The sequence below is a fragment of the Necator americanus genome, chromosome III, assembly GCF_031761385.1.
Source record: "Necator americanus strain Aroian chromosome III, whole genome shotgun sequence".
Lineage (NCBI taxonomy): Eukaryota > Metazoa > Nematoda > Chromadorea > Rhabditida > Ancylostomatidae > Necator > Necator americanus.
In genome coordinates this window covers 418,371-441,998 of record NC_087373.1, presented here as the reverse complement: position 1 = coordinate 441,998, position 23,628 = coordinate 418,371, and the positions used below count along the sequence as shown (strand labels likewise).

The window sequence follows — 23,628 nt, the reverse complement described above, 5'->3', positions numbered from 1 at the left end:
ATTCCTGATAAGACCCGCCAATTCGGCAAATATTACAGTGCACTTTATGTGTTCAATGAAAGCCGTTTGCGGTGACGTCTTCAACGCTCACTAAGCAATAGAAAAGTCTCAAAATAAATCCAACGATTTGTTGACCTCTTCTTATCGGCGATGTGTTAAAAATAACGACGTTTTATGTTAACCTCAGTCATACTCTTATAATAAGGGCTGATAACTGAAAAGCTGTGTGTCTCCTAGCCGGTGCATTCCGAGCGAGGCATTGCATGAATCCAGCATCCGGTCGTTCCTCTTCCTTCTTCTTCGTTTCCATTCTATGGTATTTTTCCATTTTATGATATTTGTTCTTCTAGAACCAGTATAAGTATACATTGAATTTTTTCTTCACATAAGGATCTTCTCTAAGACAATGTGGAAATTTTTCTAACAAAGAATAGAACTCTATTATTATTCATAAAATGTACCACTTCCGCCTCAAAAGACACCTTTTCTTGGGTTTTCTTAAAAATTTAAAAATTCATAGTTCTCACTGATCCTCCACGATACTCTTTACATGCTTGTCCATTAGAGTAAGATCCAGTCTCATTAATTATAAGATTTCTAGATCACTTACGAGAATATTAGTTCTGCACATCAACTAGAATAGAAGAGTTCCAATACGTTGCAATGTTGTTTTCTTCCAAATACTTGAAGTTACTGCTCCAAAAATCTGTGAAAATGTTGCAGAGCGCAAAGAAAACGCAGAATTCGGCCCATTTCCTGGTTCATTCAGGCTTTTTCCAACGAGAAATCTGGATTATCCAGAATGATTCCGTCCAACGTTTTGCTTTCGGCGATTATACAGTGCATCTGTGCCCTAACCTTGATTAAATCGTTAGAATACTGATTTGGAAAGATTTACGGTGATTCAGAACCACCTATTTTTTTGTTTTTTATAAGTCTATTATTTGCGTTGATGTTTTTTTCTCAGGTTGCCAGGGTTTTTCGATTAGAGGACTTTCTTTCTCTTTATGTGTCCAATAAAGTTGTACGATCTCTACTACGCCTGCTCCAACATGATAATACGATTTTTTTCAGTATTCTCCATTGTCTGGGGGGGGGCATATGCGTGGGTAGTGTTTCTCAGAATTAGTCCGAGATTTCACTTCCTTCTCCTCCATTGACCACTTTACTTGAACTTTTTCCGTAGGATTTTAAATGGTTTTAGCGAGATTTTGAGAAATTTCCTTAATGCACAGAGATGGATGAAATTCTAATGATAAACTAAGATGAAGCTTTCCTATAACGCCTATTCGACTTGAACGCATCTCATCACACCAAACACTATTCTAGGTACACGAAAAGTTGCAGCTGACAGTCCGTTAAAATTAAAATACGCGGGAAAACTGCTAAAATGTGCTTTTTGGAAATAATATTTTCGCATTCTTTTCGTGCTTGTCGCTGAATTTATAATTATTACATTCCTAAATCAAGGATATCTGAACCGTTCCTAATTCTGGTCGAAAAAATCCATCAGTGCAGAATCGAAAAGGTGAATATCTTAACTTTTTTCTTTTTAGATATTGGATCCTACGTTCTCAAATTTTGGCAATTTCATTGTTTCTGTTATATGAGCATACACTCCATTTTCGTCCATATCTATGCGCCTCCAAACTCATTCATATTCCTCCGCTGTACTCCTTCATACTGAACGTAAAATGCACTGCACTCCATACTATACGATTTATCACGCTTGAATGAATGGGATTCTCTCTTCTCCTGTTTTTTTTTAGCTTGCAGTCCACCTATTTTCCTTAAATTCGTGTACCTACTCTGTCCATAAAAAATATTGTGAGGTTCTCTTTGGGCCAAATATCACTTCCAGTCTTTCTATAGCCTAATTCTCTTGAGTGACTAAACCTTCAAAAAGACTTCAAGAAAAAACCTCTTAAGTGGTCTTTCTCGGATATTTTCTTCTTTATATGTCCAGATCTAATACAATCAAATCCTATTTTATTTATATGCCCATAACTTCCTACGTTCTAAAAGCAATACAACGAAACAGTCATGGGGAACCTTTAAATTCGCTATTCAAGAAAAGGCAGATCTCCTTTTTCCCCGTTTAACTAAGTATTACTCAAGAATTTAAAGTAGCGAATTTTTCGGTGTTCTGTAAAAAACAACCTATGTAGCGATTGACTTGTCTTATCTTGAATATCTCTTGAAAATTATTTTTCTTTTTTTTTATTCTTCTTCTTCATTCTTTTCTTATTTTTCTTTTTTTAGCTCTATCCTGATTTCTCTTTGAGGTCTAATGCAACTCTTCTTTTCCTTTTTCTTTCACTTCCTCTTTTCTCATCTCCTACGCTTTTGTTGGATGTTTACAAATAAATTACCATTAATGTTTATTTGCAACGTTATCAGCACGAGTATCGAAGAAGGAGTTGACTCTGATAACACCAACGAAGGGCTTAACACAGCAGAAAGATTTTAATCCTAATCCCTAACTTCTAGGAAAAGGTGAGTTCTAAGAAACGCAAGTGCACTTTAAACACCTGCCGTGAAAGGAAACACGCATGAAAATGAGATGTCCTGAGGTGTTTAAGAATTGCGAGAGCTTGAGATTAGTTATGGCAAAAAATCAGTCTTAAATCTTACGCGATGACTGCTATAGAGAAGATCAAATGGATCAATTTTTAACGGACGTGTTGTGTTTGCTGCCTTCTCTTCGCCACTTGTACAGATATCATTACCTCTTTCTCATTAAATCTTTTCCTTAAAACATTTAGTTCTGCTGATTTTTAGAAGCTGTCCACTCCAATAAAAATGTATTATTCTTTCTTCTTCAAAACCATCAACGTGGAAAAAAACGGGTCTCACGATTCGTGGAGTTTGACTGGCGGAAACTCTAAAAATACCTCGGACGTATTTCGCTTATCCTGAAGAATTGCGTATCGAAACGACTAAAAGCACATCTACATTTTTTGTGAGGATCTTCGAAAAATAAGGCGACATAAAAATCAACCTTTCCTTTACTAAAGTATTACCAAATTTTTGATAAATACATTGTAACCTAGTCACGCCCACACCCCAGGACTTTCTTTTTTCCAACAGATTACCTGTTCGAACGCAAACTTTTTCCAAGAAAAAATGCGACCTTCACTTCCCCATTTCTCGGCAGTCTATGATGCATCGACCGATTACGGCTGCCTTTTCATTGCGGTAAAAAAGGCGACCAAAACTGGCTGTCTTGCGCTGCGCCTGTACGAATCATTGTGTAATAACGTTTTAAGGAACTCTCATCGCTAGCTGTATGAAGATGATTAGTTGAAACGCAAGCAAAAACATAGTGTTTTTCACTTCTGCTCAAGAAGTTCCTCAGTTTTCCTGCTAGAAATTATCATTGGAAGTTTCAAAAAGGTGTACTTTCCAAAGTTCTGACAGACAATTCCTTTTTTATTTATTTGTATACGGCAGATCTCAATTTGGAGTGTGAGCCTCAAATCCTACACTAATCCTACTGTTTTGGACCATACTCTGTCACTTTATGTACAAAACAACAGCGAGGAAGCTGAACATACATCATATGCTTGTTTACAACACATTGGTCACACCTTCCACTAACAAATACACAAAGGAGGTTTTGCGGTTTGAATCAACACAACGGTTTTCAGTTGTTCCAGACTTTTTTGCTGTTTTCTGGAATTCTTTGTGAAGATTTCTCTACAATGTTCTGATTAATAGTTTCCACAAAGAATTGTCTTCTTTATAAAATAGATTTTAAATTCTTTTGTTATGCGCATTCATCAAAGATCACTGTTTAGGAAGAGTGGCGATATATATATATATATATTTATTTATTTATTTATTTATATTCATCTACAATCCTCCGCAGTACCATTACCTTTTCCGGCTGTCCTAGATTCTGGAAAAAAAAATATTTTTGTCCCTTTCCTTCTCTAAAACAGATCTACCTAAGGTTTATTTTGCTTCAACCTTATCATTGAGGTAGTTGTAATAGCGTAGAAATCGAGGAGTTTTCTACACGACAGAGAATCCTTAAAAATCCTCCAAAAAATTGCATATTGTACTTTAGAAGAAGGAAAGACAAAAAAAATGTCCTGCTGCGCAAATGGCTTCGGTGGATCCCACAGATAGAAACGCGTAGCAGCCAGGTTGGCAGTATAAAGCGCTTGACAAAGACGATCATTTCCTTGAGTAGGATTTCCTCGGATCCCTAGGTTTGCCTAGACTATAACAAAGGCTAGAAATACTAGCAAAAAATCACTTTTTCCACCGTTCCACTATTCAGATATACATATTTGTTATGACCATATTATCGTATATTGTTCCTTTTATATTTTGTATTTGCTCGCTTCAACTGCCAACCTTGGCTGTTATTATGAAGTGATTCTAGTTTTTCATCCGATTTTTTTTATTTTTCATCACATTTGATGAATCATCGTTTGTTGCCCATTCCGTTGCAAAGCGAAGGGAATCTATCTGATGTTTTTTCCGTATCGTGGATGATTCACTGGGAGTTTTAAAAAAAGCGCTGATAAATGTTCATATAGGACAAAAATGACATTTTTGTTTCGCCAGATTCCATTCTTGCGAAATGAGCAGAAAAACGTTTCCAATCGCACCTAGGGATGGCCACGAACTACATATGCTTGTGTTAGTCGAGAAAATTTCGAAAATTCGTCATTACTGCACCAATATCATAATCCGTCCCAAAGTTCTACTATATATAATCCGTGATGTCATCGAAGAATCACACGAGAAGGGAAATCTCAACAGTTAAGCGATATTAGAATTCGAAACGACGTCATAAACGGATGACTGAAGTCGTAAAGCGGGAATGACGGGCAGATTTAAAATGACTAATAAACTTTGTAGTGGTTTTAATAGACTCTATCGGCCGACAGTATTTGATGGGGGGGGGCTCCTCTCAGGAAAAGCATGCGTATTCATTTTTTCGCCGATTCTTTATATTTAAGCCCTTTCTATCCACAGTAGCGTGTTGTTATCTCCGTTTTGTGGTGCTCATAAAATGTTGAATGGTGAATCATCGCAACATACATCTACAGCTTTGCGATTCTTTCAATAACATATCGCCACCATTGTTTGTCATCGGATAATTCTCCGGTTTTACCTAACGCTTATAAATGATCCTTATAGTGCTATTAGCAGTTGAAAATGCATGAAGGGAGCAGTTGGATTGTCATGGCTCGAATAAAAAAAAACCTATCCATCAGGAAAATGATGTCGTTCGGCGTTGACGCACGTCATCTGAAAAGCACACCAGCAGATTAAATCAGGCCACCTCAAACTCGTCACTGGACACCTCAGCATCGAGTCGCCAGGGAATCGACTTCTTCTCTGTTCCCGAGCAGGAACCTGTTCTCACCATCCGGCAGAAGTCAAAGATCGTCACGATGCTGGCCTGGGCTCGAGTTGCACGCACACGCATGCACCCTTCGGCCTTTTCCAGCCAACAAACCCATTAAAACTAGGCACTACCATTCGAGCTTAATTACTATCGTCATGCATCGCAATAGGATACGTTTGCTGCACGGACTACGATGTATATTTGTTTGAAATTTTATCGATCAAAAAGATTTTTTTTCGCCTTATTTGCTATATCTGGGAACTGATGTCTTATTCATGAACGTTGTTACGTAGTCAAATACAGTCCATCTTTTTGTTTGGCTTCAACATGTACCTTTCTCATGAAGACGTCGTCTGCCCACAATTTTCAAATCCGATCAAATCTGACACTCCTAATCGATATTGTTATTCGTATTTGTTATTTTGTTATTCTTATTTTGTTTATCAAAAATACAATAAAAGTGTTTAAAAGAAATATTTTCAAATATATCCATGGTCTCTAGCATAGTGGTTTCCAACTCTAAAATTCACATTTCTTCCCTTCCCTAGCTACAGTAAACTTGAGCAAAACCTTTTTAAATTGAATTATAACATTTTGTTTATTCCTAATTTTTCTTGGTGATTCGGTTTTTCATCTTTAACTAGGACTAAAAATGTCCGCTTAGGACTGTGTAATGAAGAAATGAAGATGGATCCCTGCTAGGCGAAAAAAAATCCATTGGAATCATCGCACATATTATATGTTTTCTTTTCGTCTCTACAGATCTTTCTCACGACATTACATATTTCAACATTGAGAGTCCCCCAAAATTCCTGGAACTTATACATCATTTGAAATTGTTATGGGTGTGCCCTATTGCTATGGGAGTGGTTGTTGGATACGACGGCTTTTATGCCGATGTTATGTCATCCTCGTAAAACGTTCATGCAAGTGATTTCATTCCTGATTTTTTCTTCTGTTGAGGAATTCTTCCGTTTATTTTGCAAACTTCACCTACATTCTTAACACCACACTAATAATTTTCTGACATTTCTCTGTGTGACCCCGTTAATAAACAGTTGTTTTCCTGTGAGTTTAGTCCAACGGAAATGTATAAACACTTTTTTTTTAATTACCCGCAACGCAAAGAAAAGTAACGATTTGAAAAAAATATATCAGAGATCACAGATATTGTGCTTCAAATGACAGAAAAATGATAAATAAATATAGCGAAAATATTGATCGGGAATTAGATTTGCTTTGCATGCATACGTATGGAATTGTACAATTGCTTATGAAATCCAAAACAGCTACGTGAATCATCTATGGCTTCTGCAGTGGCCTTGTTTTATTCATTTCCTTTTTCAATGGCTTCATTACACGCTTTCTATGGCAAGCAATTAAGGTTACATAAATATTATTTGTAAGCAACTGTTGTATACAGTTTTGAATCTGTAGGTGCCTCATTTCTGGCTGAAATGTTGGAAAATATACCTTTACTTATGTGGTCTTGGTATCTTCTTGATTTATTTCTCAACATCTCCTTTTTGTGTTTTTTTTTCCTTTTTTTTCTTTGAAATCGCTAAAGGTTTCTTTTTTTGAAGAAATCTCAACGATTTCAAATTTTGCAGCCAAATGCGATGGCGCATCCCAAGCGGATTAATCCGGCAGCAAATTTATTCTTTTATCCTTATCTCCATAGTGTAAAGTTTCGTGAGGGAAAAGAGGAGCAGGTAAAGGGAGGAAGTTTCGCTCTCAACGGTAACTTGCCCTGTTTTCGCGACTCGTTTGCTTTGAGTTCCAAAAGGTACGTACATTCCGTATCATTTGGCGTGTACTAGTTGTTATTGAGGTCGGCGCAGAGGCGTTTGAAAGAGCCGATCATGAAATCATTCCTCTCCGCCTTTCACCTCACTCATCATTTGATTTCCACACATTTTTCGATAGCATTTCCTCATCTCTCATTTCCAAAAATTCTAATGGTACATCTCAAATGTCCCCACAATGTAAGACCATCACTCTGTAACTTTCAAGTGCAAACCCTCTTCGTGCAATTTTCATTTATTTTCAGTAGGACTATTCTGCAGATGAGCGATGAAAAACCTAAAGGAAAATTAAATGAACCTATCAAAAGAGAGACAAGTCTTGCACTTTCTTTTTTCAAACGTTTTCCTATGCCGTTTCGGGCGGCGCAACATCTGCGGCTGCTGAAATTGCAACTCACAGTCTCACAGTGTTAAATGATTTTTCCAAAATCCGCACAGATTTTTTCACGCTGATTTTTTTTGCCACGATAGTCAGAGTTTCCCTTGAAGAATGCTTTTCGGCTGCTTACATTATAAGAAATAAATTAGGAAATTTCGAAAAGGTCCCGTTAGAAAACACCTTCTATGTTACCGTACTATACTCGAGTTAGTCCCGTTCAGTACTATAAATGTCTGGTTGGAAGTGTTGGAGGTGTAATAATAAAATAGGTAATAAGTAATAAGATAGGTGATATGTAATAGAGTGAAATTTCCTTTCGCAGGAATAACCCCTAAATTACATCTCTGATATTTTTACTCAAAAAGACATCAATGTTATCATAAAACGACTCATACACTGTAAAAAGTAGAAAATAGTTTATTCCTCCTTCCGGTTCAGGGCCTCAACTTCTTTACAAAAAAGCATGTGCATTAGAATCATCTATGCTTCCGTAGCAAACTTTGCTCCGCTCCAAGATATTTAATACAGAAAGCTATAATTGTTTTTCTTCTTTTTCTTTGTAGTAATTTATTACCTGCTAATAATTTTGGTAGACAAACCCCCAGAAATTGTCACATTCTTTTATTTGACTAGCTAAGTAATTTAAAAAAATTGCACTATCAAACTTGGTTTTAAAAAATCTGGTTAGTTTGGATATTTTACAGCAAAACATAATTCTACAATGAGTTGATAAAATTCTACCATAATCCTAAGATTCATAAAATTTGGCCCAGCTATCTGTCACTCTGCATCTTTTCATCTTTATTCGTTTGTTACTCTCACGTCTGGAATGCGAAGTTTTGACTCTGGGATCTTTTCTCGTTTAATTACATTATCTGTCGTCAAAAGTAAATTTAAGAGATTAACAGTTGTGCAATCTTATATTTATTTACATGCGAATTTCTCACATATACAATTTGTCACGGAATCAACACCTTGTGGTTCTTCTGTTCTATACCTAACTATTATAAAACAGTAACGAGCAGAGTATTTATTTTTCTCTGTTAACCGAGCGCATTTTTGAAGGGTGTTCCAGCGTTGCTCATGTTTATTTTCATCCTGCTTTTCATCCTCAAAAATATGAAAATTTTTATTTCTGTTGGACGATCAGTAGCAAAAAAAGAAAGAAAGTATCCAATAGAGCGCTTCAACACAGCCAGCCATAAGTGTAATCTGATTCTGTAAATACACAACTTATTACACTATTTCAACTATTCCGTGTAAAAAGCAGAGTTTTTGAAAGGAATTTCTGAAGAAGAAGAAAAAGCTCTTTATCTTGCTTTTTACCACTCTTTTTATGTCCGGTGAGTGCATGTCCATGAAACTTGGACGTGCTCCGTTCACGATGTCCACGTCAGTTGTGTTTTCGGCGACGCCGGGTTCAAAGCAAAATACTGCTGTCTTTGAATTGTCCCTTAAGAAATACGTGGTTACAAATTTCATTTCAGAAGGCATACATTGTTCTGCCAAAGGAACTGAAGAAACAGTTCAAAAATACAGAAAAAAAAACGAAGAATTTTGTTCCACCTGAGCAGCTTCGATTTATTTATCATATCTATGCAAGCAGACAGAGACAACGCTCCAAAAAAGTGCTAGAAAACTCGTAGGAAACATGAATACTACTGGATGCTATGCCTTCCGGTCATAACATTCATCGGAATACCGTTCTCAAAGCATAACCTTCAAAACTAACCGTCATCACAGCGCTCGACCGCAATTTTCAAACCGGTTCACCTATTGATTGACTCTTCATCACTTTCCTATCGTATCTACACCTACATTTACCATACAGAAGAACTCCGAAAGTGCTCGTCCCCACGTCTTTTGTCTTGACTGGCGAGGTTCTTGCAACGATAATCCGACACCCCGCCACAGAAAACGAGTTTTTGATGTTTCCATCAGTGTAACGCCGCCCGTCCATTGCGCTCGCTATGCCATAGCCATAGCATCAGCGACATACGACTCCCTTTACAACTCGTCGAGCTTTCACAGAGCATCGAAATGCACTCTACATCGTTCCTGGCGTCCGTTAGGAGAGTTTATGTCGACACTAACAGGGACGCACTATGGTCGGGAGGGCGGTACTCGCCCTTTGCGCCACCTCGTTGCACTGACGCGACATCGGTGTGCGCATGGATTCGGCCTAATCCCCCGGATCCGCTGTTTTGTTCCAATTTTGTTCGATTGTTTTCCCGCGATTTTGTGTTCAAAATTTGTTGCAATATTGAAAAACTCATTGAATTGTTCAACTAACTCTTTCTTTTCCTTTCTAATCATCCATTTCTGCATTAATGTTTCCCTTTTCATGTATTTACTCAAACCTAAGCGATTTTACCATGCAATTGGGCCATTTTGAGGATGAGAAGAACGTGGAACGATCTCGTAAGGGGGTAAAGTGTCATTGGGGGGAGCACTCCGTGGCGCCTTTATTTCCCGAAGTAAACAATCAAATCAATCGGGGCCCTGAGGCCTAAGCATTAGTCTTAGGAGAGCATCTATGACAAAATTGATATGATCTATGTAAACTTAAGTTAATAAGAGAAAAAAAAAGTAAGTTACAGCTTCGAGAAATAAGGGCGCCACTGAGTGCCCGCCCCCCAACGACACCTTACCCCTCGTACGGTATTCGAATCAGCGCGATTAGACATTTCCTCAAACCAGCGCTGAGAACAAATCAATGTTGAAATGCTTCAAAGGAAACATTTTGGAAATGAGACGGTAAGCACGCCTTAATCCACGCTTGCCTACATTTTCACTGTTAAAAAAAACTCCATAAGTGGTGAAAATTTACTGTCTTGCGCGATAACTTACTTAAAAGTTTGGACATTTTTGTTCAAAAAAGAAGAAAAGAAAAAAAGAAGTTCTACGTTACACCGAAAATCTACCCCACTATACTCCACTCTGAAATGTTGATGCAAAAAGGTTCATATTTCCCATTCACGAGAGAAATCCCTTGTACTAATTCAGCTTGGAAAAATGTAGGACGCCATCGACTTTTTCATTATTTGATCTGCCGAAGAGACGTTCATGCCAATTCTTCAGTGAAACTAGCATAACTAGTTTCATAGTATGAATATTTATACTATTCTGAAATATACTTTGGACTCCTTTACATTTATTATGTCTTTTTCTTGTTCATTTCGTGAGAAAAACTGTGTTCCTTTCTTCCTTGCAAACTAAATAATATTTATCATGCGACTATAAGTGATCCGATTAATTTCTTTGCTAATTTGCCTTGATTGCAGTTCAGTCACGTTTTGTGTTTGTGATTCTTCCCGACTTTTTCTTAGTTCTCGTTGAAAACTGCAGAAAACTTCCGCACTTCCCAGACATCGATTGCCTATTCATTTCATGATATATGCGTCAGTTCTTCTTCTCGTTGACTGGACTGATGCGTTTCCGAACCGCCAGGGTTGTGAAAAAAGCGAATAAAGACATTCGTTTACAATTATGAACATTATTTGCTTTGTCAGATTTGTATTTTACCATGATTTTTTGGTTATTTTTCAAGCACGTCTGTTCTCAGCTGCGAACGAACCCGGCCGCAACAAGAGGTGAATCCGCCGCTGACCGCTTGCTAATCCGTCGTTTGTTTGCCAGCGAGGAGGGACCACAATTGCGTCGCGATGATTCTCCTGCTACTCTTTCTGTTCTTTTCTTTTCCTTCTCCTCTGAAAACAATGGCGATGAACCTGCAGATCAATGTTTTTCACCCATAGTTTAGCTATACAGTTTTCTGCATTTGCACGCTATGATCTCGTTCTCATTAGATTGTTTTGCTGATTATGGTAGTTTGTGGTAGATTGCGGTAGATCGCGCCACCCGTTGTTGAGTGTTATCGCCACATTTCATCTTAATCGTATTCGCGGACGAGAATGGTGGTGAGTTTCATTTATTGGCTTTTCATTCTCTCGTCAACAAACGTTGACCTCTTCTGGCTTCCCTTAGGCGAGTGCAAGTCATGAACAGTCATTAGTCTCGTTCTACATTTCCCCTAGGCAACTATTCATCTGTATTGTTTTGTCTGACGAAAAACCTTTTGCGGATTCATTAGCTCTTCTTCAGTATTACTTTATTTAAACGAACACTAATATTTCTGAATGTAATTCACTCGAATACTTCGATTTCTTCTCATGTATTATTTTCGTTAACTTATTGTTAATCGTATACCATTCTCAATAGTGCCCTTTACTAGCATCTGTTCATTTCGCTAGTGATGTTTTAATAGAATGGCTACTCCGAGGCGCTGCATTTCGATTAGCTTTTGAGTACAGAACATGAATCACTCTTCCCTAAATACTGAATCAAGTTCTGTTTCCGCGAGACGCTAAACACATTCGGACTCAATACTGCCTTAGGCACTTATTATATAACATGGTAATGTTCTAGTATCTTGTCATTGAAGAAGAAGTTGAGCGAATCTTCACCTCGTTCTATTTTCTCTTACTAACTCATCCCATTTACCCGAGACAAGCCTGGACTGAAACCAGACCATTTCAAACAATTATTTGCTCTTAAAGTTATTAATTCGACAGAATGCACTCAAAATTCTTCTTAATTTTGTGTTTATTCGCTATCTTTCTTGTGGACGTGACATTTTGTGCTAGTCTTGCTGCAGCATCACTTGTGGACTTTTCGGAAGCGACGTTCCAGAAACCGACTACTCAGTGTTCCTTTTATTAATTGCTCAGCATTATTTGGATTATTCGTGAAATTTGATATTCATATTCTTCTATGCAGTGCAGTGTACTCGGGCCTCAATGTGTGTTTGATTAGACGTATAGCTATGAACAAATTGATTTTCATTTCTCCCAGTTCTGTCGACAGTGTTAACAAACGTATATTCCAGTATTGTTTCCTTTCGCTTTTATCGATCAGATAAGTTGACATTCAACTGATGCCTTGGAATTTTTCGTCGGAAATCGAGTGTTTTAGCTTCGTGTGTCTAATGGAATTGCATTAGTGTTCTTAACTGCAACGAATGAGTTCTGTTTATGAGTTGTGGAACATGCTGGAAGCTGGCAGCTGCACCACTTTTTCACCTTCCTTAATTTTCTTCAGAGAAATTCGTTCTCATAGAGCGCTTCACAACGAAGGAGCACGTCTTCATTTTATAAGCAGGGTTCATATGTCCTGATAATAGTACATTATTTGTACATTTTTATGTAGATATCTTGCACATCGTCAACGGCACAGGTTCACTTTCATGCATTTTTGCGGAACTTGCTGGAATTCCGATTGTCGTTTGTTTTTTCTTTTATTAAGAATGAACTTCACTTCGAAGTCGATTTCATCCATAAGTAATTAGCTGACTAGGGAGATTCTCAGCATGATGTGCCTCGTAATGCCGTGTTCTCTATGAAATGTGAAGCAGCGAGTGATTGCCAAAAGTTTTTGAAGGGACATTAATAGATTCACTTTTTGGCTTCATTTTGGGAAACATAATTTTTTTAAAAAATTGTTTATGAGAAGACATTCTTTTCCTATTGACAAATTTTCTTATTTTCCGATTAGCGAGTTTCCTTAACTTTCCTTAACCGAAGTATTGGCATTGTCACGTTGTCGTGGGACATCCCCTCGTTATTGAAAGCAAGTATGATCGTTTGTCTTTGCGACTACAAGCATTATAGAGCTCTGCAACGAAATATTGCCATTTTTAGAGTGCTGATTTTCCGTAACTCTTTCCATGGATCTTTTTTTACAGGGAATTACTAGGTAGTGAGTATTTTATGCGTCCTTCAAAAATGTCAGTTACTATCAATGCTGCTTTGCTACGCGGTCTTCTAATTTATTTTGTAAGTTTGTGTTAGGTTTGAGTAGAGGACGGTTTGTATCCATTACCGTGCATTGTTATCTGAACGAATATTTGAATAATACGTAATCATTGCGTATTCAATACCCAAAAGCAGATTCTTGCGCTAATGTTTACGTATTATATATATATATATATATATATATATATATATATATATATATAATACGTAAACATTAGCGGAATTTGCGGTTGCGTAAGTAAATTTCCTAACATTAACAGCTTGCTTATCCTTAGCGGGCATGGAAGTAAATTTCCTAACATTAACAGCTTGCTTATCCTTAGGGTATGGGTATTTACACCTGCTTCTTTGTTTTTGTTTACGAAACAAGTAGTTCCATTACTGCTCAGGTGCTACGTTGCTCGTTCTTCGAATCTCGCTAACATTCGGAAGTTATCACTGCGTTGTTGCGCATTCTGTTGAGTTGTGAATTGTTTACCTACTTGCCGTGTTTTTTAGAGATAAGTGTTGGCTTTTTCCACTCTACTTAACATTCAGTACTTTGTTAGCTTTGGATTTCCAATTATTATAATCCTAAAATTCTACTGTGTACTCATCTTTGGCATTTGAACTTGGAAGAAGTTCAAATACTCAGAAAAAAGTTGTTCATATACGCAGTCTGTAAGAGGTTCGTGTCCGACTACACGGTCGATGGTTCGGATACGGATTGACCATCCGCTGCTGATTAATTTGTACCAGACCTGTCTGAGGGATGAAAATATTCCTTGATATATCGGTTGGCCTCCACAATTCATTGTAAGGCTGCGCACATATTCGTAAACCTCGAACGATTCTGAATTGAACTCGAGGATCTAGGATATCTCAAGAAAACTAATAAGCACAGTGCATTTTAGCTTTTTCATCCTATTTACTTGATCTTTATTGATGTTGTTCGACAATTCGAGAGTTTAAGCGAACAGATTTCATTCTATGCACACTCCTGGCTTATTTCTATACCTTAATATTAGGGCAATCTTTGAATCTTCATGCTTTATTGCACACTTCAAATGCTTGCTCTCAAAATAACTCTCGTGCTCAATGTTTGTCTTTGAGCATTTAATGGTGGCCGAGCGCGCGCGGCGTTCTCTCGATTGTGGTCGATGTTATTGTGGTTGTAACGACGATGAGAATCAGTGTCGCGGTACCTTGTTTTGACTGATACGCTCTGAATGTACACTGTTACCTGCTTTTGTGTTTGTTATGACAAGTAGAAGACAGTATTCATCCATTCTCCGTTACGAACTTAATCATTCGACATTTGTGTGCTTCTCTGCTTCGTATGTGTATGGCTCTATGTTTTACTTATTTCAGAGCAGAGGTAATGAACTGTGAAACGAAGCATGCATTGCATTGTGCAGCATTGCTTGCGTGGATCTTAGGATTTGCGTACTTCTGTGGAGTATTTACCGAACCTCATTCTGCAGTAACACTAAGTCCATTTGAGAGGTTAGTGACTTGTACCTTATTTACTTTCGCCCTAAAAACTTCGTTTCACCGTAGTTCTCACCTCAACTATTATCATTTCCACAGTTTTCCACGGGGAGGGGGGAATTTTGCCAACTGGTTATTAAGACATTCCCTTGTTGACAGTGAGGTTGCCCCAATGATTTCTTGTGAATTCTTGTTGAAGCGATTTGTCTAAATTCATCCTTTGGCTTGGTCCGTATCTATCAACAGCTTTCAGTTATGGTTACACTTGGACAACGTTTTTGTATCTATTGCGATTCACAGCATTATTGGTACTACCGCAGTGCCTCTGCAATCTACTTGGTCTTGTTTTATTCAATGCATTTAGGGAAAAGGTAGGCTTATTGTTGATCTGTCTCTAACGAATTCTGCATTTAATTTCGTTTCGTTGTTTTTTTGTATTTTCTGAGACATTCCTAGCTAGTTATTTCAGACTTTTCAGGTTCCACTGAAAGCTGCTCCATTGCTATCCCCATTTGTATGTTTTCGAGTGGTAACAAAAGGCCACTTTCCTCTTTTAGTTAAGGTACTGCTTTTATCTTATATTTGAACCTTCTAGTTTGGTTGTGTATTTGGTATACAGTGTACAATGTTTTGACTCTTCTTTCATAAATGGCTTTCTGTATTGTATTGGTTTGGAACACTGCGGTTATTAGGGACTTGCACAAAATTTTGACTAATCACTTACTATTTTTTCTACTTTAATTCCCATTCTTTCTTCCCATGAAATTCATATGCGCACATAGAAATCCTTTTGAAAAAAATAGTATTGTATTTGGAAAAAATTGAAGTTTTTTTCTAACAAGTTCTCTTCATGGAACATACTCATCTTCTGCGTTGACCCTGTGTTACAGAAAAAAAATTGTTTTCTTTTTAATTTTATGTCGGGAGCCGCCGATTCCATATACTTATTCATTACTGTTCGTTTATTTTTTTTTGGTTCATCTGTCATACTTACCAAAGAGGTTTTCAATTACTCATTCTACTAAGGAAGGGAAGAGATTGTTGAGTAGTACGACGCTTTGTTAGCGTTATCTTTTAATTGCTTATCTGTACCAACGCTCCCAAGAACAAAGTGTTCTTGATTAGTAGAAAGTGCGCATTATAGCTGATATTCCGTCCATATCGACGGATTCGATCATTAGAAGGCGTGTTGTGTGTGTGATATCTGTGCGTTAAGGATAAAAGATGCTGAAACCTAAGGCCGATGATTTATTCCTCACTTTGGTTCCTTATGTACCTTTTGCATAGCTGGAGACAAAGAATCGCTATTGTCGTAAGAGTAGTCTTTTGCCTTTTGCATTAGAAACTAGAAATGCTAACCATGGCAACGAGCAACATCATTCGGCCTGATAATTCTTCGTTGAATTTCATACAATGACGAAAAACAGCTGAAAAGAGATGATCCGGCATTGCGATTGATCAGTGTGCGAAAAAGTTGCAGACTTTCGCTTCCAGCTGTGGACTAATTTTGAATGCACTCGAAAAATGATTGCAGTGTCAACAATTACCCATAGGTTACGTGGTTAATGCTGATCTACGTGGTACTGTTTGTTGTTGCTCATTGTCCATACGCTGGTCTTTTTTCCGCTGACTAATGGGCGTTTGTGTGAGTCACTCTGAAGGAGGCTTAGAAAATCGATACCGCAAAGGAACGCAAAATGTTTCACAGGTAAGCATAGCCAATTTTCGCTTTCAAAGGCAGCGTATCACGCGATTGATTTAGTGTGGAAACCTAATGTGAAACATAAAGTTCGGGGAGTAGATAACAAATATGAGCGTGGTCTCACTTAATTTTCCTTTAATCGTCTTGAAAAACTACTTAGGAAATGGCGTCGGTTCCTACGAGGTAGGTTGGAACGCGCCACCCATGTGCATGTCCACGAGCGAACGGTTAAAGATAAATGAGGCCTCCTCGGCAGCCTATATAAGTAAAACAAATGAATAAGCTGCTGAAAGAAGCTTCAGAACCGAAGGGTGCACAAAAGTGACACCTTATCACGTATCTCGTAGGAACACACGCCGTTCCTACCACGTTGTTAGTACGATTAGCGCAAATTGAGCGGGACCACCCCCATATTCGTAATCTACACTTCGAACTCTGTGTTTTCCATCAGCTTTCCGCAATTTTAATATTCGTTTCAATTCATGTCAATTTCGTGGTGCGCTACCTTTAAATGTGTAGCAGTTATAGAGAAACATACTCTAGGCATACAGGTAAAGAGTAGAAGAAGAGAGGCTTGTGGCTGGTTATAAGTTTGTGTAAACACATTTGGGTAGACATTGTTTTGTCATAGCGACATTTCACGTGGGAATGATCGAACTTAAATTTTGGTTTTAAAAACTCTTCGGGATTTTCATATTTGCACTGAAAACGTTCTTTTAAGTAGATTGCATCGTTGGACGGTACTTTTCTACCTGCTATTTTAACGTCATTTCTTGCGCAACCACTGCACCCTTACTGGCACGGTACGTATAGTCGGGTCGCATGAAGCACGATGCAGTTGCGTAAGCAATTGCGCACGAAGCAGCGCGGTGGAGATTACCGGTTAGAATTGAGGTAGGAAAATGGCGAACTGCAGCGATGGGTAGTACTAGCAAGGGTCCCACCACGATGCTTCCTAATCGCTACGCTTCTGCGCGCCAGTTTGAGCATACTTTGAGCACAGCCGAACTGCTGTGAGATTCATTTCATTCTGACTCTAGTGCATATCTGCATAAACGACTTGAAAGAAATCATGCCCCCGTTTAGCAGAGTTGCAATGAGTTGAGTAACATCAATTCTCACTATCTGTTGCAAAGTTACCGTGACAATAGCAATAAATTTGGATAATATTTTCGTGTCTTACGTGAGAGAGAAAATGGGGCAAGCAAAGCATTTAGAGGCGTATTTACATGTGCGAGAACAATCTTTGTTGATCAATGAATCAATATACACATGGCTACAAAAATGACCAACTTCATCCTGTGATCTTAACCTTATCCGGAAATGAGCAAAACGAAAAAATATTCAAGGGAATCGGTGGTAGGTTGAAATCATTCCTCATGCGATTTGCAGTTGGGAAAAAAATGAAAAAACTTCTGAGAGACGCGAAAAGAATTATCCAGGAGAAGAAGAATGTGCGGCTTATGATCTGCGTTCTGTGCAGATTTTGCGACTTTTAATACATGAACCTGCACTTTACTCATTTGTTGTCAGTTCGTAGATATTGATTGGGTAGCAGCAGGATACATTCGAATGAAAAAAAAAACTTGGAAAAGTTACATCGACAGAGTAAACACAATGAAGATTTGATGTTCTTATTAAGAAATCAAGAATTAAGTGAAGGTCCTAAACTGCTATGAAAACCTAACAGCTGTAGGACTGGGATTTGTTATAATTTTTTCTTTATTCTTCATGGATTTCTAGTTTCTCCTTCCTCCACTTTCGCCGGAAGCACGTCGTGTTGTATTGTTGAAGCTTGTTGAACGAAATGCATTCGAAAGAAGATTGGCTTGTTGTCCCCGGTTTTGTCCCTGGAATGTATTAAAATGTATTGCGGGGCCTCTTCTGCCTTTAATGAAAAGATGTCTGTGATTTTTGGTGGGTATACGAATTGAGAGGAAAAAAATCACTTACCGCATTGTACAAAAGAACCAAGATTTTGTCTAGTCTTTCCCTTGTGACTACATAATAACGTCTGCATAAGCATAATTGTTAGCATGATTGAGGCAACTTGTTTTGTGATTCTTACTGTCTGCCCTAAATATTCTTACATGAACAACAGAAGTTGAATGCCTGATTTTCAGGCATTTGTTATCGCAATAAATTTTGCCCTCTTCTGACTTTTCCTCCTTAATTAAGTTGATTTCGTATTACTGGAATTTTTTTTAATGTTAATGTTCAATTTGATTTGTAGCTGTTTTAGAGCTGTTTCGACAGTTCTCGAAAGAATTCTTTTTTTTTTCGAGAAGTCCAACTTATTTACAATCATAACTCCGAAACACTGTAAGAATGCTACAATTGGTTTGACTCTTTATCTCTTTCTTTCAAAAAATGAACTGCTCGAAAGATTTTGCAACTGAATTCTCAGTAATTTTTTATACGGTATGGGAAGCACTGCTCAATGTTAAGTGGGACTGATTGAAATCTGGATTGAATGTTCGATATTTCAGGAAAACATAGCAACTAATATGAAGACATGTTACGACTCAGGGATGGAAAATTTTATATTTGAGGTGTGTTCGAGGTGGTTACAATTCTTCATAACTATTCGAAGAATTTTGCACTAAAATTGTTTTCCCAATCTATGTTATCACTCTAGGCACTTTTTCTATTCACTTTGACACATACAGCTCACAGAAATATTTGTTGTTTAGGTAGTTACTGACAATGCGATTAATTTACCGCCACAACCCCGAGTTCGAGAGGTGGTGGTGCCCACATCGTATCGGTAAATCATATTCGATTCAGTACTTTTCCTCTTGATCTATTTCTACTCATTTTTTTCCATCTGTATTTTCTGTGACTCTTCCTGTTTTGTTATCTTTTTCGTTTGTTGTTTGGGTTTTATTTTTTATTTTTTTCTTCTTAGAACAAAGAGCGGAGCAAAATTCAAAGCACGAGCTCTTCAATACTGTCTCGAGGATGACGTCAACATCCTACAAGTGAGAGTTTTGTACTTGATTCTAACTACATTGATTTAATCCCATAGTTAACAAAGTACCCACTTAAGAATAACGATTGGATTGTCCACTTGGACGAAGAGACATTACTGACCACGAATGCGGCAAGTTATCTTATTTTCGGTTTCTTTCTTTCGTTCAGTATATGAATTCGAAAGTAGTTGTCCAAGTAATCTATCTCTATTGCTCTACAGACAGGTGTCGCGTATAAGCGCAAGCTCAATTGACGTTGCTTAGGTGTCTACTGCTTACGACCTCTGAAAAATGAGTTGTAATAGATTGCCTAGCGATGCCAAAATTTTAGGCGAAATTAGAGAAATAGTTGTTTGTGTTTGAGTCACCAACGACACCTATCTCTCGCTGTTCTTTTGCGCACATTTTCTATTCCTAGTTCTATTATTGGTGTTGCCACCAATCAATATTTAGCAGTAGCTCTTCATGAAGTTGTTCCCGAACAACGCAGTTTTAATAACTAAGGATTAATCTAGATACACCTGATGTACTAAAAATGCTTTCACTCCAGATTTTCCTTGATAACACGATTTTCGTGATTATATTCGATTTTTCAATGCTAATTAAGTCATGGATATTGTGAAATAAATCCATTCCAAACTCAGGACTCTCACACCGCAATATTTTGGCCATCTTCTTTTTAAAAGTATAATATATTTTCAATTAAATCATCGTCTATATAGATATGTGGCATACTGAATTTTTGTGAAGATGGTCAACACCAATTTGGCCAAGGAGTGATCACCTACGCAAGCGGAGAAATTGTGAACTGGCTAACAACGCTTTCCGATTCTTTCAGGTACAGATTGCTTGGAGTTTCATTCGTTCTCTTCATTTGTGGATTTTCTCGTTTTGACGTCTTCGTTTCTTTGCGTTCATTCTCCGTTTCCTTTAGAGTTGCTGACGATATGGGAAAGTTGAGACTGCAATTTAAACTTTTCCATAAACCACTCTTCGGTTGGAAAGGCTCATTCGTCGTTACACAAGTGATTTGTTGAATGATTAATGATAATGAAGCGTTCTAACGAAGCGCGACGAAACGTTTTGACATTGAAGGTTGCCGCGGAACGGAATGTCTCCTATGACCATGGAATGGAGGGGTCAATAGCAGAAGACTGTTTTTTCTCGATGATCGCAATGAAGCACGGGTATACATTCGACTTTATAGAAGGTTAGCCACTTGATTTGGAGCAAAACATTCCAATTGGATCATTCAAGAATTCGGATCAAAAGATTATCGTACGGTTTTTGCTAAAGGTTTTTGAGCACACAAAAGAAACTTACTCTTACTATACGTCCACTTCTTGGTTTTGTTTGCAATGACCTCTGATAGCTTTGATATTTGCTTTTCGTCTGTCAACACAAATATACTAACTGTGCAATGTTGCCAAAGTTTCTCTACTTTCACATTTTCATACCTAGAAAGGAAATATTGAAAACTGAATATTTGCTAACACCTACCTACTGTGCAGGCGAGATGCACGAGAAAAGTCCCTTCACCATGTGGGATTTCCTGCAACAGCGGAAGCGATGGCTCCAAGGCATCCTCCTAACGGTCCATTCACCGAGGATTGCGCTGACTCATAAGGTATCTCTCCAGAAGACTTCTGTGGTGGCTGAGTTCTTAGATAATTGATTCAGGCGCTCCTTGCTCTGTCACTGTATGCGTGGGCAACGATGCCGTTAACATCACTTCAGGTAACGTAGCTATTCTTTGAATTATTATTATTCTTTGGTTAGCGTTGATGGGGATACATGAGCGGAGTTGTTTTATTTCAGGTTTTTCTTTGCCCTTTGTTTCCGCTTCCTCGTTGTCTACCATTCGATTTCGCGTTATCTTTCGTTGGTGCTGTGAATTTGTATATGTACATATTCGGAGTGGTGAAATCCTTCTCGCATAAGTACAGGTAAATTTGAAGTAGTTAAGTCCGATTACAACGTACACAACTTCCCGGTTTGTGCTGCACTTTTGGAAGGCTTGGCTGCACCGGGAATTTTTACAACGATTACGCTGCCTTCTTATCAAGCAGAAATACGCAGCAAAAGCAATATTTATGATTTCCTGCAAGTCATTAGTCTGACGTTAAATGCGGAATTAACTGCGCCCAACTTGTTCTGCATCAGTGGATATGAATGTAACACAATACATGCATGCATGTTATATATATATATATATATATATAATATATATATATATATATATATATATATATATATATATATATATATATGTTCTGGATTACTTCTCGGTAAACCTATATCGTCGTTTCTTTTGTTATTTAGGCAATGATAAAGGGCACGGCATTGATGGTTAGAGATGTTAGAGTTTGAGATTGATTGTTGGAGATTTTGACCTCAATTCACAGTCGTTAGAGATTTATGAACACAGGGTGTAGCCTACACAATGACATGGGCTTGGCTGGTATTAGCGCGATTTTGAAATACCGATAGCGCAGTCACGATCGAACCTCTTACCGACTACGCTACAAATTACGTGTTTGTATATTGACTAAACACTAAGTTGTACTGTGACTCGGAAGGGCGGATCAAAATTTAGCAGCTCACTGTGTTTCACATGTGAACACTTTCATCTTAAAGGCACCACCCCGCGAATCTGAGGTGGTACGGATTTCAGGTGGAGTATTCGTATATGGGATCGTAGATTATTGAGAGAAGGGTGATTCTGTTTATTCCTTCCTAATTGCCGTAGAAAACGGCCCGGAAGATACGGCTTCGAGCTTTCCGGTGCACTACTTTCTACAATGAGTTCGATTGGAGCGTGCTAGCCTTCTGCGCGCGAATTAGGGAGAAATAGACGGAATCACACCCCTCTCCATAATCTACTATCACGTATACGGATACTCCACCTGAAATCCGTACCACCTCGGATTCGTGGGGTGATGCCTTTAATCGAAAGAAGGTATAAGCCGGGTTTTGTTAACTCCGCATCCCCATTTTTCGATCACACTGCAGTTTTTGTAGTGAGCAAGAGCGAGATTTGGCTACGTATTGTTTCCATGTACCATTTCGTTGTCATTGCTGGTTGCAAAGTTGTTAGACGTAAGAAACTGCGCTCGATAATCGATCCATGAGCACAGTAATCTTATTGCCTACAGAAATTGCTAAACTTCAGTATTTTTGAAGGTGATACGAAACTGGCACAGCAAAAAGCAGACATAGTTTAATATGTCTCTTCCATGTTTTTCTGCATCCTTTATGCCAGTTAGCAAAAACGCTAATGCTTGCAAAGTTGCCTGTGGGATAAACTTTTTGCTAATTCTCATCAACGATCGATGGTAGAAGTAAAGAGATCATAAATTACTCGTTTTGACTTCTAGGTTAAGAGGAAGTTCGAGGTTTTTATAACCCATTCTGATTTGTATAGTGAAATCCTGCCATATTTTTACTTGTATGATTCATGTATGTTTTTCGACGCTGTGGTAATACCTTTGTTTCCAGGAATAGTGCCTGGCGGCTGGCGCTCTACTTAACAGGAGCTTTAATGACGATTCCGTTCAATGTGATCATTGAAAACGCAGCGGTTCTGGTTGGGATGTGTGGACGAAAAGATCAATTCTACATAGTAAACAAAGATGTTCAAACAGTATAGTGATTTGTGGCAAATTCGACTTTGCTGCTGGGTCAGTGATAGCTCAAATTATATTACATATTTACTATTTATTCAATGTCTTCTCTACGATGATTGAGTCCATTCTGTGCGTTTTTTTTTGTTGGGTATGACAAGATGTGCCTCCTTTATTACTTAATATACAATCCTCTCCACTTCCTTAATTAAGTTGTCATTATTTCCATTTAATGTCATTAGACTGTTCTTTTATTTACTACGAGTCCGACATTTTGTTCCCGTTGATGATACCTGTGATTTAATTGATGAGTGATTGATTGACTGTTTGTTTAGCTTCACAGTTTGTGGCTCATTCGTTGTATCAATTGCACTTTTCCTTTCCCTGAAACTGCCCTCTCCTCCCAACACGGACACACTTGCTTCTGTTTGTATTTTTAAAATCCTTACGCGAATCTCTTGTGTTTATGCTCATCGTTTTTGTATTCTTTTTCTAC

At 38.0% G+C, this 23,628-nt stretch overlaps 2 protein-coding genes across 3 annotated transcripts; one reads left to right on the top strand and one right to left on the bottom strand.

The window, feature by feature from the left end:
* Positions 1-187: 187 nt before the first annotated feature.
* RB195_008193 (uncharacterized protein) lies at positions 188-9,144 on the bottom strand (the record flags this gene model as incomplete). Of its 2 annotated transcripts, none has more annotated exons than XM_064194587.1 (3): positions 188-346; positions 8,879-9,005; positions 9,119-9,144. In XM_064194587.1, the coding sequence occupies 3 exons, from the start codon at positions 9,142-9,144 to the stop codon at positions 188-190; spliced, it is 312 nt and encodes a 103-aa protein (XP_064045731.1). The 2 variants fall into 2 exon arrangements, with proteins under 2 accessions (XP_064045731.1, XP_064045732.1); XM_064194586.1 differs by lacking the exon at positions 188-346 and adding an exon at positions 8,699-8,770.
* A 5,581-nt stretch (positions 9,145-14,725) lies between these two features.
* RB195_008192 (uncharacterized protein) lies at positions 14,726-23,158 on the top strand (the record flags this gene model as incomplete). The annotated part of the gene is made up of 14 exons (XM_064194585.1): positions 14,726-14,850; positions 15,089-15,206; positions 15,314-15,397; positions 19,027-19,089; positions 19,231-19,304; positions 19,446-19,518; positions 19,587-19,640; positions 20,232-20,347; positions 20,444-20,534; positions 20,605-20,719; positions 21,021-21,136; positions 21,190-21,246; positions 21,328-21,455; positions 23,008-23,158. 14 exons carry the CDS (start codon positions 14,726-14,728, stop codon positions 23,156-23,158), a joined length of 1,365 nt encoding a protein of 454 aa, XP_064045730.1.
* Between the last annotated feature and the right edge of the window lie 470 nt (positions 23,159-23,628).